Source organism: Eleutherodactylus coqui, chromosome 11 (genome assembly GCF_035609145.1).
Source record: "Eleutherodactylus coqui strain aEleCoq1 chromosome 11, aEleCoq1.hap1, whole genome shotgun sequence".
NCBI classification, from domain to species: domain Eukaryota; kingdom Metazoa; phylum Chordata; class Amphibia; order Anura; family Eleutherodactylidae; genus Eleutherodactylus; species Eleutherodactylus coqui.
This window is the reverse complement of record NC_089847.1, coordinates 4,493,941-4,508,830: the sequence shown is the minus strand read 5'-3', so window position 1 is coordinate 4,508,830 and position 14,890 is coordinate 4,493,941. Positions and strand designations below refer to the sequence as shown.

The window sequence follows — 14,890 nt, the reverse complement described above, 5'->3', positions numbered from 1 at the left end:
CTGGAAGTCACAAGTCTCTGCGGCCTGGATGAGTTGGGCGACATCAGCCATATGGGGGGACTCCGAGCCGATGATAAACGGAGGGCGTTTATACAACATGGGGGTCTGGATGGCGTTGGCACGTCTGCCGGGTATGACCCGTGCCTGATGAAGGGGGCTCTACCCGAGAGCAGGGTGTGTGCTGCTGGCGGAGCAATCCCTCTTCCCGCCTGTACTCCTCCCTACATGCCCCCTCATCCCTTCCTAATTACAGAGACTGCAGTAATCGGCTGCTCGCTGCGGCGCCCCCTGGAGGCTTCTTGTATCGATGTTGCAGTTTCCAGGCGGTCAGCCTTGAGAGAAGGGGGTCTCTAACAGTTTCTGCGCGTCCATCCTTATCGGTCCTCAGAACACATTGTCCGTTGTTGCTGTTGGGACAGTAAACCCCGCGGCGCGGTGCGGGGGCCCCGTCTCCTCCTCTGCAGTCACTTCTGGTGCGGGGGCTCTGGGTGTCCATCTCCTCCACAGCCTCTTCCCTCTCGGTCCGCGGCCTCTTCCCTCTCGGTCCGCGGCCTCTTCCCTCTCGGTCCGCGGCCTCTTCCCTCTCGGTCCGCGGCCTCTTCCCACTCGGTCCGCGGCCTCTTCCCACTCGGTCCGCGGCCTCTTCCCACTCGGTCCGCGGCCTCTTCCCACTCGGTCCGCGGCCTCTTCCCACTCGGTCCGCGGCCTCTTCCCACTCGGTCCGCGGCCTCTTCCCACTCGGTCCGCGGCCTCTTCCCACTCGGTCCGCGGCCTCTTCCCACTCGGTCCGCGGCCTCTTCCCACTCGGTCCGCGGCCTCTTCCCACTCGGTCCGCGGCCTCTTCCCACTCGGTCCGCAGCCTCTTCCCTCTCGTCAGCCGTTTCCTCCATCTCATTACTACATACATGGCGGTATAACGCTCCCATAGAAGTCCGTGGGGCCCCGCAGACACACGCTCCATGCCGCCACTAGATGGCGCTTCCCAGCGCAGTTCTGTTTGGCCGTGTAATGCTCCTCGTCACCCATCACACTGAGGGGGCGCTAACACGCTGCCGGACGCAGGAAGTAGAATCTGCTGCATTCATGTGTGCGAGCGGAAAAACACCCGCGTAACGGGCGACCCCGGCGGCACAGAGCAGCGGAACAACGCGGAGGGGTCAGAGCGCCGGCGGGGGGGTTCATGCCGTTTAAACCGTGTTCCGTCACCCACTGAGAATAAACGGACCGGGGCCGCCGCCGCCGCCTCCTCCGCACGGACCCCCCAGAGACCATTGCTGCTGCCGCCTCCTCTTCCCCCGCGGGCTAAAGCGGCTCCGTTCGTTCAGCCGTCCTTCAGACTTTCCCGCCGCTGCTCTCCCCCTTCTCTCCGTTTGGTTTATCCCGGCCCGCGCAGCAGTCACGTGGAGTACTCCGCCCCTCTCCGGGTCACATGCTGCACCCCGCCCCTCCGGGGTCACGTGCAGCCCTGCGCTCCTCCTCGGGTCACGTGCTGTGCCCCGCCCTCACTGAGGTAGAGCAGGAGGAGGGCGTGTCTGCGCCTGCGCAAGGCTCCGCAGCGAGGTAGGCGCGCTGAGAAGATGGCGGCGGCGGGGGAAGCGGCATGAGCGGCCTCACTCATTGAAAGTGTCCAGCATGGCCTCCCCGGGCGCGCAGGTAGGAGACGGGCAGCCGGCAGCCACAGCGCGGCGTGGGGGCGGCCGCGGCCTGCAGCTCCGCTCGGCACGAGGCGCCGGGGGGCGGTGGCGCTAGGCCCGGCCCCATTTCTGCAGCCTCATCTGGGCCCGGGGCTCCGACCACACGTGGGGCCTGGGAGCGGGCCGGAGCTCGGGGGCGGCGGGAGGGCCCGGTTACTGCTCGCTGTCCTGGGGTCACCGCGGGTTCATTCCAGCAGTCACGTGACTCGTGCGCCCCAGTAGTAGTAGTGGGGGCTGCCGCTCTCTGTTATCAGCCCTTCCAGTAATGGTCACCCAGGGAGCAGCACAAGTCATTCATCACTGGAGGCGGAAGGCGTCCGGCTGGGAGTTGTAGTGCTTCTCTCTTCAAAGCCTGCAGATGTGGGACTACAAGTCCCAGCCGGGGGTTAGCTGCACCTTGTATCGCCAGCGCTCCGGGGGGAGGGGCTCCGCTGTCTGCCGGTCGTTATCACCGGGGGGGAGGGGCTCCGCTGTCTGCCGGTCGTTATCACCGGGGGGGAGGGGCTCTGCTGTCTGCCGGTCGTTATTGCCGGGGGGGAGGGGCTCCGCTGAGCCGCAGCGTCCCGGATGAACGTGAAACCGGTGCGAACCGCCGCCTCCTGGGGTCTTATGGTGGAGCATGGCGGGCGGTCCAGACCCCGCAGGACGCTGTGCGCCAGCTGATGGGGGGGGGATATTACCGCAGTCCGCTCGACTCCTTCGGCTTAATGCGTCTCCGCAGCGCCGCCGGCCGCCATGTTTTATCTTCTATCCACAGGAGCGGATCTCGCTGCGTCCGGAGGAGATCTCTGCGGCCCGTGATGGCGGCCGGCCCCCGCGGTGACCTGCGATTATACAACTGCGACGCCGTCCTGGAATGTCCCGTGTGGCGCTCTGCGGAGGGTCGGTGGGTTTCTCGTACGCAGGTTGGCGTCTCTGTGCCCGCGGTCGGTGGGTGAAGCGCGACTCCTGTCCTTCTCTGCGAACAAACCTCCCGGAGCCGCGTCCCCCGCCGGCGTGACGGCAGCGAGGAGTGCGACGGCCGGCGCCACCTGAAGCCGCTGCTTAACCCTTCAGTGACGGCCGGCCGCGGGGCGCATCACATCTTAGGGATTGTCATCTTCACATCTCGAGGGGCGGAGCCTTCCTCATTGTCCTCCTCCTCCTCTTCTTCGCCGTCCTCCCCCCCCCCCCCCCCCCCACCTCGCTCGCCGCCGCCGTGTGACGCAGCTTTTATCGGCACCATTTTTGGGATCAGACGTGTCCTCCTTGCAGCGCTGGTCCTCGCGGTCGCGGCAGAATATCGCAGCGGGGTCCGCCACGGCGCCCCCAACCCTCATACACTCCTCTCAGATCCGCTGCGCTGTTGCCGTCCCTCGAGCCGCCGTGTCTGCGCAGTACATTGTGACGCGCCGGTGGTGTGGATGCCGCGGTGGGCGGGGCTGCATGCGGCGCTATAGCGTGACGGCGGCTTCTACTGACTACAGTGTGTTCCCGCGGCGGTTGGAGCGCCGCGGGTCGCTTCGTGCTGCGGAGTCGCGCAGCGGACACTGATAACGCTGTGTAAAACGCGACACATTTCCGCCCGTGGGCTCGCGCCCCTCACCCCGCAGCGTCAGTGATGGGACTTCTTTTTGTGTTGCGCTCAGCCCGGTGACTTTCTTCCGCTCGTCTTTTGCGCGATCCGCTGGAGTTTCACTTTTTTACATTTTTTAGGAGGTTACGTGAACCTCGGCGGGCGAGTTTGTTCCTTACACCGTAGGCGTCGCTGCGGGCGTGACGATAAACGGGGGCGGGGTTATAGCAAATAGAAAAGTGCGCAAATGTTTTTTTTTTTTGTTGTAATCCCCATCTAGAGTTTCGTGTCCCTGCGGGGGACTTGAACCTGCGATGCTGTGATTGCAGGCCACGGCTGATCTGGACTCCATTGGCTGGCAGTCTGGTTACCAGGGCAACCCATCATCCTTCTGCGATTACATGGCGGAGCGCCCGCCCTCTGTGAACCCTTTACATGCCACAATCCAACTTTCATTAACAGCGGGTGTCGGTGATCTTGGCGAGGAGGCGGGGCGTCGGTCACGGGGCGTTGGGATCACCGGGGCACACCTGCAGGTCCTGCCTCCCGCTAGGACGTACATGTACACCCCGGGGCGGGAAGGGGTTAAAGGGCCAGCGTCCCTAATATTCACCTCGCTTTATGGTAAGCTTCGTCTACCGCCGTTCGTCATCTCTACACTTAGTTGTGTCCTAGGGGGCGCTATGACATGAGCGCCACTGATGCCCGTGAGCGAATCCCGCGCTGGTCCCGCTGATGACCACAGTTTAATGGCAGCACAAGCGGTAATCGTTCCTCGTAGCGGCAGCGAGGAGCGTCCTGATGGGGGCGCCGTACCCCCGTTGTGTAAGCTGCCACGCTCTGCACCCGCCGCTGTATACTCCTCCTCCGTTACTATACGCTAGAACTGCAAGCCGCCGCGATTCACGGAGAGCAGCGAGCGGCGCAGATACTGACCGCCGGGCGGTTTTACAGCGTTTTTGCTCAAATTTCACCAATTTTTTATGCTTTTTGTAATCGCGTTGCGAATCCGTTCTCCAGGTGCAGCGACTTCACGCCTCCTGCGCCGCAGCGAGCGCCGGTCCGACGTCAGGTGAGGAAAGTACAAATAAAGTGCATCGTTACACATTTAATTGGACAAACAGTCCGAGCAAAAAACCCGCCGCGCTGCAAAACGGATGAAAAATCACAAAAATATGAAAACCCGCTGCTGCCAGGATCCGCAGACTGCGCTGTAACTGCGTGCGCCTGAAGCTCCGCCCACCGGTGGCGTCACAAGACCGCGGGGTTGTACTGATAACACTGCCCTTCTCCCGCCCGGCGCATTCTTAGCCGCGTCCAGCAACCGCAGGGTTAACCCCGGGATGATGAACTGACGGGCATAAAATCTAATTCCGTATTTGTGGATAAAGCGACTCCGGAGGGATCGCGGGCCGAGCGTGCCGGCGCAGTGCGTCCCGCGGGCCGCCATCTTGCCGCTCGTACGAATTACATAAATTACGTCTGCAAGAAAAATCGCAGCCTGTTTTATTCAGAAGCCGCAAACTGTTCAGGATTCTCACAGCTGAAGGTTTGCTACAATGTATCCAGAGTGGGCTGCACTGACACATTGTAACAAGCAGCAGCTCTTCAGCCTCAGGATCTCATCTGCATGTCTATTCATTGACAGCAGGCAGAAATCTTGAAATGGGGAGTTGAAATATTCTGTTTCAACATACAGTGCCCCCTTCAGAGCGGCCGGGGTGCCTGCGGGAGAGGGGTGCCGTCCATCATACAGCGCCCCCTTCGGGGGGAGGGGAGGGGCCGTCCATCATACAGCGCCCCCTTCGGTGCGGGGGGGGGGGGGGGGCGCCGTCCATCATACAGCGCCCCCTTCAGAGCGGCCGGGGTGCCTGCGGGGGATGGGTGCCGTGCATCATACAGCGCCCCCCCCCCTTCGGTGCGGGGGATGGGTGCCGTGCATCATACAGCGCCCCCCCTTCGGTGCGGGGGATGGGTGCTGTCCATCATACAGCGCCCCCTTCGGTGTGGGGGAGGGGTGCCGTCCATCATACAGTGCCCCCTTCGGTGCGGGGGAGGGGTGCCGTCCATCATACAGCGCCCCCTTCGGTGCGGGGGATGGGTGCCGTCCATCATACAGCGCCCCCTTCGGAGCGGGGGATGGGTGCCGTCCATCATACAGCGCACCCTTCGGAGCAGGGGATGGGTGCCGTCCATCATACAGCGCCCCCTTCGGTACGAGAGAGGGGTGCCGTCCATCATACAGCGCCCCCTTCGGTACGAGAGAGGGGTGCCGTCCATCATACAGCGCCCCCTTCGGTACGAGAGAGGGGTGCCGTCCATCATACAGCGCCCCCTTCGGTACGAGAGAGGGGTGCCGTCCATCATACAGCGCCCCCTTCGGTACGAGAGAGGGGTGCCGTCCATCATACAGCGCCCCCTTCGGTACGAGAGAGGGGTGCCGTCCATCATACAGCGCCCCCTTCGGTACGAGAGAGGGGTGCCGTCCATCATACAGCGCCCCCTTCAGAGCGGGGGAGGGGTGCCGTCCATCATACAGCGCCCCCTTCAGAGCGGGGGAGGGGTGCCGTCCATCATACAGCGCCCCCTTCTGTGTGGGGGAGGGGTGCCGTCCATCATACAGCGCCTCCTTCTGTGTGGGGGAGGGGTGCCGTCCATCATACAGCGCCCCCTTCGTGGCGGGGGAGGGGTGCCGTCCATCATACAGCGCCCCCTTCGGGCGGGGGAGGGGTGCCGTCCATCATACAGCGCACCCTTCGGGCGGGGGAGGGGTGCCGTCCATCATACAGCGCCCCCCTTCGGGCGGGGGAGGGGTGCTGGCCATCATACAGCGCCCCCTTTGTGGCGAGGGAGGGGTGCCGTCCATCATACAGCGCCCCCTTCGGTACGAGAGAGGGGTGCCGTCCATCATACAGCGCCCCCTTCGTGGCGGGGGAGGGGTGCCGTCCATCATACAGCGCCCCCTTCGGGCGGGGGAGGGGTGCCGTCCATCATACAGCGCACCCTTCGGGCGGGGGAGGGGTGCCGTCCATCATACAGCGCACCCTTCGGGCGGGGGAGGGGTGCCGTCCATCATACAGCGCCCCCTTCGGGCGGGGGAGGGGTGCTGGCCATCATACAGCGCCCCCTTTGTGGCGAGGGAGGGGTGCCGTCCATCATACAGCGCCCCCTTCGGTACGAGAGAGGGGTGCCGTCCATCATACAGCGCCCCCTTCGGTACGAGAGAGGGGTGCCGTCCATCATACAGCGCCCCCTTCGGTACGAGAGAGGGGTGCCGTCCATCATACAGCGCCCCCTTTGGTACGAGAGAGGAGTGCCGTCCATCATACAGCGCCCCCTTTGGTACGAGAGAGGGGTGCCGTCCATCATACAGCGCCCCCTTCGTGGCGAGGGAGGGGTGCCGTCCATCATACAGCGCACCCTTCGGGCGGGGGAGGGGTGCTGGCCATCATACAGCGCCCCCTTTGTGGCGAGGGAGGGGTGCCGTCCATCATGCAGCGCCCCCTTCGGTACGAGAGAGGGGTGCCGTCCATCATACAGCGCCCTCTTCGGTACGAGAGAGGGGTGCCGTCCATCATACAGCGCCCCCTTCGGTACGAGAGAGGGGTGCCGTCCATCATACAGCGCCCCCTTCGTGGCGAGGGAGGGGTGCCGTCCATCATACAGCGCCCCCTTCGTGGCGAGGGAGGGGTGCCGTCCATCATACAGCGCCCCCTTCGGGGCAGGGGAGGGGTGCCGTCCATCATACAGCGCACCCTTCGGGCGGGGGAGGGGTGCCGTCCATCATACAGCACCCCCTTCGTGGCGAGGGAGGAGTGCCGTCCATTATACAACGCCCCCTTCAGAGCGGGGGAGGGGTGCCGTCCATCATACAGCACCCCCTTCGGTGTGGGGGAGGGGTGCCGTCCATCATACAGCGCCCCCTTCGTGGCGGGGGAGGGGTGCCGTCCATCATACAGCGCCCCCTTCGGCGTGGGGGAGGGGTGCCGTCCATCATACAGCGCCCCCTTCGGCATGGGGGAGGGGTGCCGTCCATCATACAGCGCCCCCCTTCGGGGCAGGGGAGTGGTGCCGTCCATCATACAGCGCCCCCTTCGGGGCAGGGGAGTGGTGCCGTCCATCATACAGCGCCCTCTTCAGAGCGGGGGAGGGGTGCCGTCCATTATACAGCGCCCCCTTCAGAGCGGGGAAGGGGTGCCGGCCATTATACAGCGCCCCCTTCAGAGAGGGGGAGGGGTGCCAGCCATTATACAGCGCCCCCTTCAGAGCGGGGGAGGGGTGCCGGCCATTATACAGCGCCCCCTTCAGAGCGGGGGAGGGGTGCCGGCCATTATACAGCGCCCCCTTCAGAGCGGGGGAGGGGTGCCGTCCATTATACAGCGCCCCCTTCAGAGCGGGGAAGGGGTGCCGGCCATTATACAGCGCCCCCTTCAGAGAGGGGGAGGGGTGCCAGCCATTATACAGCGCCCCCTTCAGAGCGGGGGAGGGGTGCCGGCCATTATACAGCGCCCCCTTCAGAGCGGGGGAGGGGTGCCGGCCATTATACAGCGCCCCCTTCAGAGCGGGGGAGGGGTGCCGGCCATTATACAGCGCCCCCTTCAGAGCGGGGGAGGGGGTGCCGTCCATCATACAGCGCCCCCTTCAGAGCGGGGGAGGGGGTGCCGTCCATCATACAGCGCCCCCTTCAGAGCGGGGGAGGGGGTGCCGTCCATCATACAGCGCCCCCTTCAGAGCGGGGGAGGGGGTGCCGTCCATCATACAGCGCCCCATTCAGAGCGGGGGAGGGGGTGCCGTCCATCATACAGCGCCCCATTCAGAGCGGGGGAGGGGGTGCCGTCCATCATACAGCGCCCCATTCAGAGCGGGGGAGGGGTGCCGTCCATCATACAGCGCCCCCTTCGGAGCGGGGGAGGGGTGAGGTCTGTTGTAATAGGCTTTGCTGGCGCGGCGCCCGCGGATTACGCTGCTTTGCACGTGAACGCGTCTGGTGCTGAAGTAGCAGTCCTGTGACAAAGGGCGCCGTGCTGCGGTTGCAGTTTTCTGGCGGCTCGCTCCCATCTCAGGATTAGCCACATTGTACGGACAAAGTTTCTCCCCCACAAAAGCCTCGTTATCTGCGGGACTTTGGCCTGTAGTTGGCGCTATAAAGCTGGTACAACCTGCGGGCGGAGCCACAATATGCTGACCTCATCAATCACACCTGTTTGGTTTTTGGCTTTTTTTAGGGCAACATTCCATCTGCTGGTCAGTGGGGTCTCGGAGCGACCTGGGGGGCCGCCACCGCCTAAAAGCTTCTGTACTGTTGCATTGTGGGTTGTAAGTTGCGCACACCGTGGCCGTCGCAGACCGCAGTGCGGCACGGCTGATCTCCAGCTGAATCACCGCGATCCCCTGAATGTAGGGATTATCGCTCCTACATCCGCTGACTCCGGTATGGTTTGTATTAATGGCGGCGGCGCGTCCGTGTTCAGGCGAGTCGCACTGCTGGCAGATGTTGTGAGGGAGGGTCCGGCCTGCAGGGGGGGCTGTAATGTGGGGCAGGGGCATGATGGCAGCCGGAGGGGACTGGGCTGTTGGGGCTCTACAGTACATTGGGGTTGGGTCCGGTTTTCATCCTGTGGTTTCGTGTCGGGGGTCACCAGGCCAGCGTGTTATCTCTGCTGCAGACCTCTCATCTCCAGTGATGCATGAAGCCTCCTGAGATGTTGGTTCTCTTTCTTGAGTCAGAGATGGTTCTAAACTTCTACTCCCAAGTTCTTCTATGATGAGATCTGAAGTTGCAGCTCCTTACATTACAGGGGTCTTATAGTCCTGCTGTGTGTGTGTGTATATATATATATCCTGTCCGCGGTCCGTACATGTCAGCAGGTCTTGCGTCTCCTTACCTTACAGGGATAAGCTCCTTCTATGTTGAAGGACAATGCACTCCTGATTAGAAGGTTCCTCAGACTTGGAGGTTGCCTGTAACACAGAAGGGAAGGGTCCGGGAATATGGTGGTCAGATGGTCATCCTTGTGTAGGTATGATGGAGTTTGTGGTTATCCGTAGTACTTCTAGCTGTGGGTTGTAGGTCTCTACTAGAGGCGACCCCATTGGCCTTAAGGTGTTCCTGGCAGCCGGTCCTCCGTCTTCATGGGGGATGTTGGAGTATAAGGACTCCACATCCATGGTGGCCCAGATGGTGCCGGCTGGGAGGGGACCTATGGTTGACAGTTTGTTCAGTAGGTCCGTGGTGTCCTGCAAGTAGCTGGTTGTGTTCCTCTCCAGTGGTTTGAGGACACCTTCCACCCATCCTGAGGTTCCTTCAGTGAGGGTCCTACACCGGAGATCATCGGCCTCCCTGGTTGCCAGCTTTGTGTAGTTTAGGAAACCTATTCCCACCCCGGGGATCTCCAGTATCAAGTCCAAGCGTCTTGTGGAATCTACAGTTGGGCTTCTGATGACCCTTCTTACTACACAAAGATGACCGTCTGACCACCATATTCCAAAACCCCGTCTGTGTTACAGGAACCTCCAAGTTTGAGGTACTTTATGATAGAGGGATGACAGACTGCTGGAGACGGGGGAGCAGGACCTCCTCTGTGTGCGCTGCCTATGGGGATGTTGGGGGGGGGGGGCGCCCGCCTCGGTCATGTTGGGGGGGGGCACCCGCCTCGGTCATGTGGGGGGGGGGGCGCCCGCCTCGGTCATGTGGGGGGGGGGGCGCCCGCCTCGGTCATGTGGGGGGGGGGGCGCCCGCCTCGGTCATGTTGGGGGGGGGCGCCCGCCTCGGTCATGTTGGGGGGGGGGGGGGGCGCCCGCCTCGGTCATGTTGGGGGGGGGGGGCGCCCGCCTCGGTCATGTTGGGGGGGGCGCCCGCCTCGGTCGTGTTGGGGGGGGCGCCCGCCTCCGCTCTCTCTTCTCACTTCTGTTTCTCCTTTTGTTTCAGTACATTTTTGGGGAGTTCAGTGACGATGAGTTCCGGCAGTTCTTCATCAGTGCTCGCTGCACAGTAGAGGTAAGAGGATTATGAGCCGCCCCTCCCCCAACATGTTACATTCGGGGGTCCCTCTGCTTGTGGACTTCTGCACAGCAACATCAATTACCCTAATGAATCGTTACATTAGATAAGGCTGCGGCCCCGATGATTTGTCATTGACGAGATGCTCTGCGCCGGAAGGCTGCTGGCTGCTGTAGTGGTCGCCGGGGCATCCTGGCCGCCCGTCCGGCGTTGCGCGGGACATCCTGGCCGCCCGTCCGGCGTTGCGCGGGACATCCTGGCCGCCCGTCCGGCGTTGCGCGGGACATCCTGGCCGCCCGTCCGGCGTTGCGCGGGACATCCTGGCCGCCCGTCCGGCGTTGCGCGGGACATCCTGGCCGCCCGTCCGGCGTTGCGCGGGACATCCTGGCCGCCCGTCCGGCGTTGCGCGGGACATCCTGGCCGCCCGTCCGGCGTTGCGCGGGACATCCTGGCCGCCCGTCCGGCATGTTGGATCTCAGAAGTAACCTTTCTGTAAGGACTACTTTATGGAAGAGAACTGCTGCGCTCGCTGCTATCCAAGCCCTCGGCTATTACATGCAGCCTTCAGCCATTTGGTAGTGACATGGAGATCAATAACATTGATCTGATTGTTTTAACCCCTTGGATGCTGTAGTGTTGGCGCTCGCGGCCTCTATGGATTTTGAGGGATGATGTCGCTCCATAGGCGGACCAATGCTTTACTACAGCAGTCGGTTGTCTAACAAAGGCCCCCCAGGTCTACCCACCTGAGCATTTGCCTGAAGTGGCCTAATAGTTGCTGCATTACTGCTTCGCAGTGTGAGGCTCGTTTACACAGTCTTTTAAATGATTGAAAGATGTAGCGATCATTTTGTATAAAGTGTTAATGAGCACTAATGCCCATTAACACTTATCTTCATTTGCGTGTAAAAGGGCCCCCAGGAGCTGTTTGCAGAGCCCAGTATGTGGGCTGAGCTCTGCACACAGCTGCCTTGTTCTCATCAGAGCTGTCCGCTGAATACAATGTAATCTCTCGGCTCCCGCTGAGAACACAGCCTGCAGTCTGTTGAGAGATGCTGTATCTCTGCGGCTGAATGATGGATTTTAAGCTCACCTTAAAATCATCGTTCAGATGAAAAGTGGCCGACGGCCGCATTTACAAGTAACGATTATCACTCATCTGCGATAATGATTGCGTGTAAATGGGCCGGTGCTGCAGGTCCCCTGAGGACGCCTTCACACGGATCGCTTCATCACATCTCTCTGGTTTTCCCACCATCTACTACGTAAACCTGCGGCCGAGCCGGCACCGTCCGCCAGGATGTGGATCCACGCGCTCATCTCTGCGGAAGGCGACAGAAGTTATGTGTCGGCTCTGATTTCAACTTCAGATTGCAGGAAAATGCGCAGAGCGTCCCGCTATAATAAAGCGGATGACGGAGCCTGAAGAATAAAGTCAGAGGGGTACTTTGGACTCTTCACTGAAGACCCCCCTGCGCTGCTCCCCTTATGGTCACCATGTCAGGAGGTGTAGGAGAAGCACGGCGCCCTCCCCCCGCTACCTCCGGTCACTGATAACGATGTCTGTCCCGCTGCAGAGGGCCGGACGATCAGCTGATGGATAGGGGGTCCCGAGTGGCAGACCACTTCAGTGACCTGTGTAGGGTCGCTGCCGCCGGCCCCTCGGGGATCTCGTGTTGTATGGTTTGTGTTCACTGGTTCTGCCTTGGATGAGACTGATGAAGCTTCTTCTCTCTGCAGTTGCCTCCTTTTAATGAAACCGTTTTATGTGGACCCCAGTTTTCAAGCGACCTTCAGGATGGTGAGTGCCCCCGATGTGAGCCTGGTCTACGGATTGATGGAACCTTCATGCATCGTTTACAGGCGGCCGACGTGGTTTTCACCAGTTATTTTGTTCCCCAAGCGGACCTGCACTCTGTGCCGCAGGCAGATATCGGGCGAGGGGTCCGGGGGGCGGTGGGATCACCCCTGGAGCTCCGCGTCCCTCCATCCTGCCGCTCGTCCTCCAGGTCCTCACAGCCGGCGCACGTGCAGCAGCCTCTGAGACCGGCGCATGTATCCGCAGCGGGGCCGATGTTCTGCACATGCGTCGCTCTGAGGTTGCGGCGCTCCAGACTTGGACTCCCCGTTGTTCAGTTTTTTCTTCCTCGCTGCCTTTTTCCCCCAACATGAGGATGTTTTACCTCCAGGCGGGCGCGTCTCCAGGGTCACTGCTTGATGTCTGTAGGATGTATTGCAGAACTTGTAAAACTTTCTTAATGGGGTGAGCAGAAGGTCAGACCCTCCAGAGGCGCCGCCGTTGTGTTTAGTGTTTAGTGTAAATTGTGTTCAGAGAGTTTTCCAAGTTCTATTATATAGTTTTGGGTTCCCCTGCAGCAGCGGTCCTAGTTTTGGGTTCCCCTGCGGCAGCGGTCCTAGTTTTGGGTTCCCCTGCGGCAGCGGTCCTAGTTTTGGGTTCCCCTGCGGCAGCGGTCCTAGTTTTGGGTTCCCCTGCGGCAGCGGTCCTAGTTTTGGGTTCCCCTGCGGCAGCGGTCCTAGTTTTGGGTTCCCCTGCGGCAGCGGTCCTAGTGTTGGGTTCCCCTGCGGCAGCGGTCCTAGTGTTGGGTTCCCCTGCGGCAGCGGTCCTAGTGTTGGGTTCCCCTGCGGCAGCGGTCCTAGTGTTGGGTTCCCCTGCGGCAGCGGTCCTAGTTTTGGGTTCCCCTGCGGCAGCGGTCCTAGTTTTGGGTTCCCCTGCGGCAGCGGTCCTAGTGTTGGGTTCCCCTGCGGCAGCGGTCCTAGTGTTGGGTTCCCCTGCGGCAGCGGTCCTAGTGTTGGGTTCCCCTGCGGCAGCGGTCCTAGTGTTGGGTTCCCCTGCGGCAGCGGTCCTAGTGTTGGGTTCCCCTGCGGCAGCGGTCCTAGTGTTGGGTTCCCCTGCGGCAGCGGTCCTAGTGTTGGGTTCCCCTGCGGCAGCGGTCCTAGTGTTGGGTTCCCCTGCGGCAGCGGTCCTAGTGTTGGGTTCCCCTGCGGCAGCGGTCCTAGTGTTGGGTTCCCCTGCGGCAGCGGTCCTAGTGTTGGGTTCCCCTGCGGCAGCGGTCCTAGTGTTGGGTTCCCCTGCGGCAGCGGTCCTAGTGTTGGGTTCCCCTGCGGCAGCGGTCCGGCGCGGAGACCTCCCATTAACCTGTCGTGGGCTTTGTCCCAAGGTAAGTTTACGGAACGTCACTGATCTGGTCCCCGCGGACCTCCCATTGGCTGTACTGGTCATGTGATCGATGTAAGCAGAGCCCGGGCCGTGGGAGGTCAGTGTAGGTGGTTACACCCTCGGCCTCCCGCTGCCACTAATGTTAAGTCTTAGATAACCGCTTTGGGAATGGCGTGTTTACTTCGTGCCATCGGTCGGCGCGTTGTGGTGGTTTCTGCTGCTCTACCTTCGTCTCCCCGTTTGTTTTGCGAGGTGAGCGGCTGCTGTTTTTATTGGTACCATCGTGGGGTTTATGGGACTGTTGGGTAACGTTTTTTATTACATTTTTGGGGAGGGGATAAAGTGAAGAAAACACACGGTTTTTTTGACAATGTTGACCATGTGGGACAAATATTATAATTGATGAGGCGGTTACCGGTTAGGTTTCCTATTTTTTGCTGGGGGGGGGGGGGGGGGGGGGGCACGTTAATGTTTGTTTGTTTTTTTAAACTCTGCCATGTGTTCACACGCAGCGCGGACTTCAATTTAGATTGGAGTGAAATCTGCTGCAGATTGCCACAACCATCTGCAGTGACCCGCTGTGAGCGCCTTCAGTTACTGACGATCACACGGAAATGGTGTACAGAAAATCCTCATCAGAATCTGCGGCCGGCGCCGAGCGCTCCTCTCGCTTCTGAGTGCTGCCGCATCAAGAGCGCAGCGCACACCAGCAACCGCTACTGAGCGCCGCCGGTCCAATGAGGTGGAAGTAGGCTGCCTGTCTGGGGGGGAAAGCCCACTTCCGCATCGCCTGTCAGAGCTCAGTAGCGGCAGCCGGGTGTCTGTGTACGCTGCGCTCTGTGTGCACAAGGGAAATGTTTTTGTGCCGGCTGATAGCTGTTGCTGCGCCAATGATGTGGATTCTCCTCTGTAGACGATCTGCGGCACTTCTGCATGCGCTCCTCCCCGTGGGGCCGACTATCCATGTGGATTGTACCACGGCAGCGATGTGGATGCAGACGTTCAGCGTCTCCTCTAAATGCTGTAGAAAACAATCGGCACTAAATGGGGTGGAATTTACCTGCACAATACGCCCGCTGCCACAGCGGGTTTGGTGCCCAAAACTTCTGGACTTCTGACCTGAACTTCAGTAAAGGCTGAAATCAGCAGCAGACGCTCCGGAGTCCTAAAGCAGAAGCCATGCAGGTTTTCCACAGCTAACCGGCCCGCGTGACCATGACGATCCTCGTCCAATATGTATCTAGACATGTGCTGGATCTGGGCGTGGGGGGCCGGTCACATCCCCTCACCCTGTGAAGCCATTTAATGTTGTGGTCAGCCATGACGGCGATATCTAGATGGGTAACAGGCTGGGATCAAGAGTTACCGCTGTGGTCTGTATGGAGTCGGCTCATATCCCCCCTCTGTACGTCGCCGCCTGACATACTCTACAGCAACATTGGATGCTAAGGGGTTAAAGAGTA

General features: G+C 61.2%; 1 protein-coding gene across 1 annotated transcript in view; it reads left to right on the top strand.

The window, feature by feature from the left end:
- Positions 1-1,520: 1,520 nt before the first annotated feature.
- USP10 (ubiquitin specific peptidase 10) overlaps positions 1,521-14,890 on the top strand; it is a 46,212-nt gene continuing 32,842 nt past the window's right edge. The window contains exons 1-3 of the mRNA XM_066583852.1: positions 1,521-1,653; positions 10,178-10,246; positions 11,990-12,050. Of these exons, the coding sequence (XP_066439949.1) occupies positions 1,633-1,653; positions 10,178-10,246; positions 11,990-12,050 (151 nt within the window). The 5' untranslated portion in view covers positions 1,521-1,632. The remainder of the gene's footprint in view (positions 1,654-10,177; positions 10,247-11,989; positions 12,051-14,890) is intronic.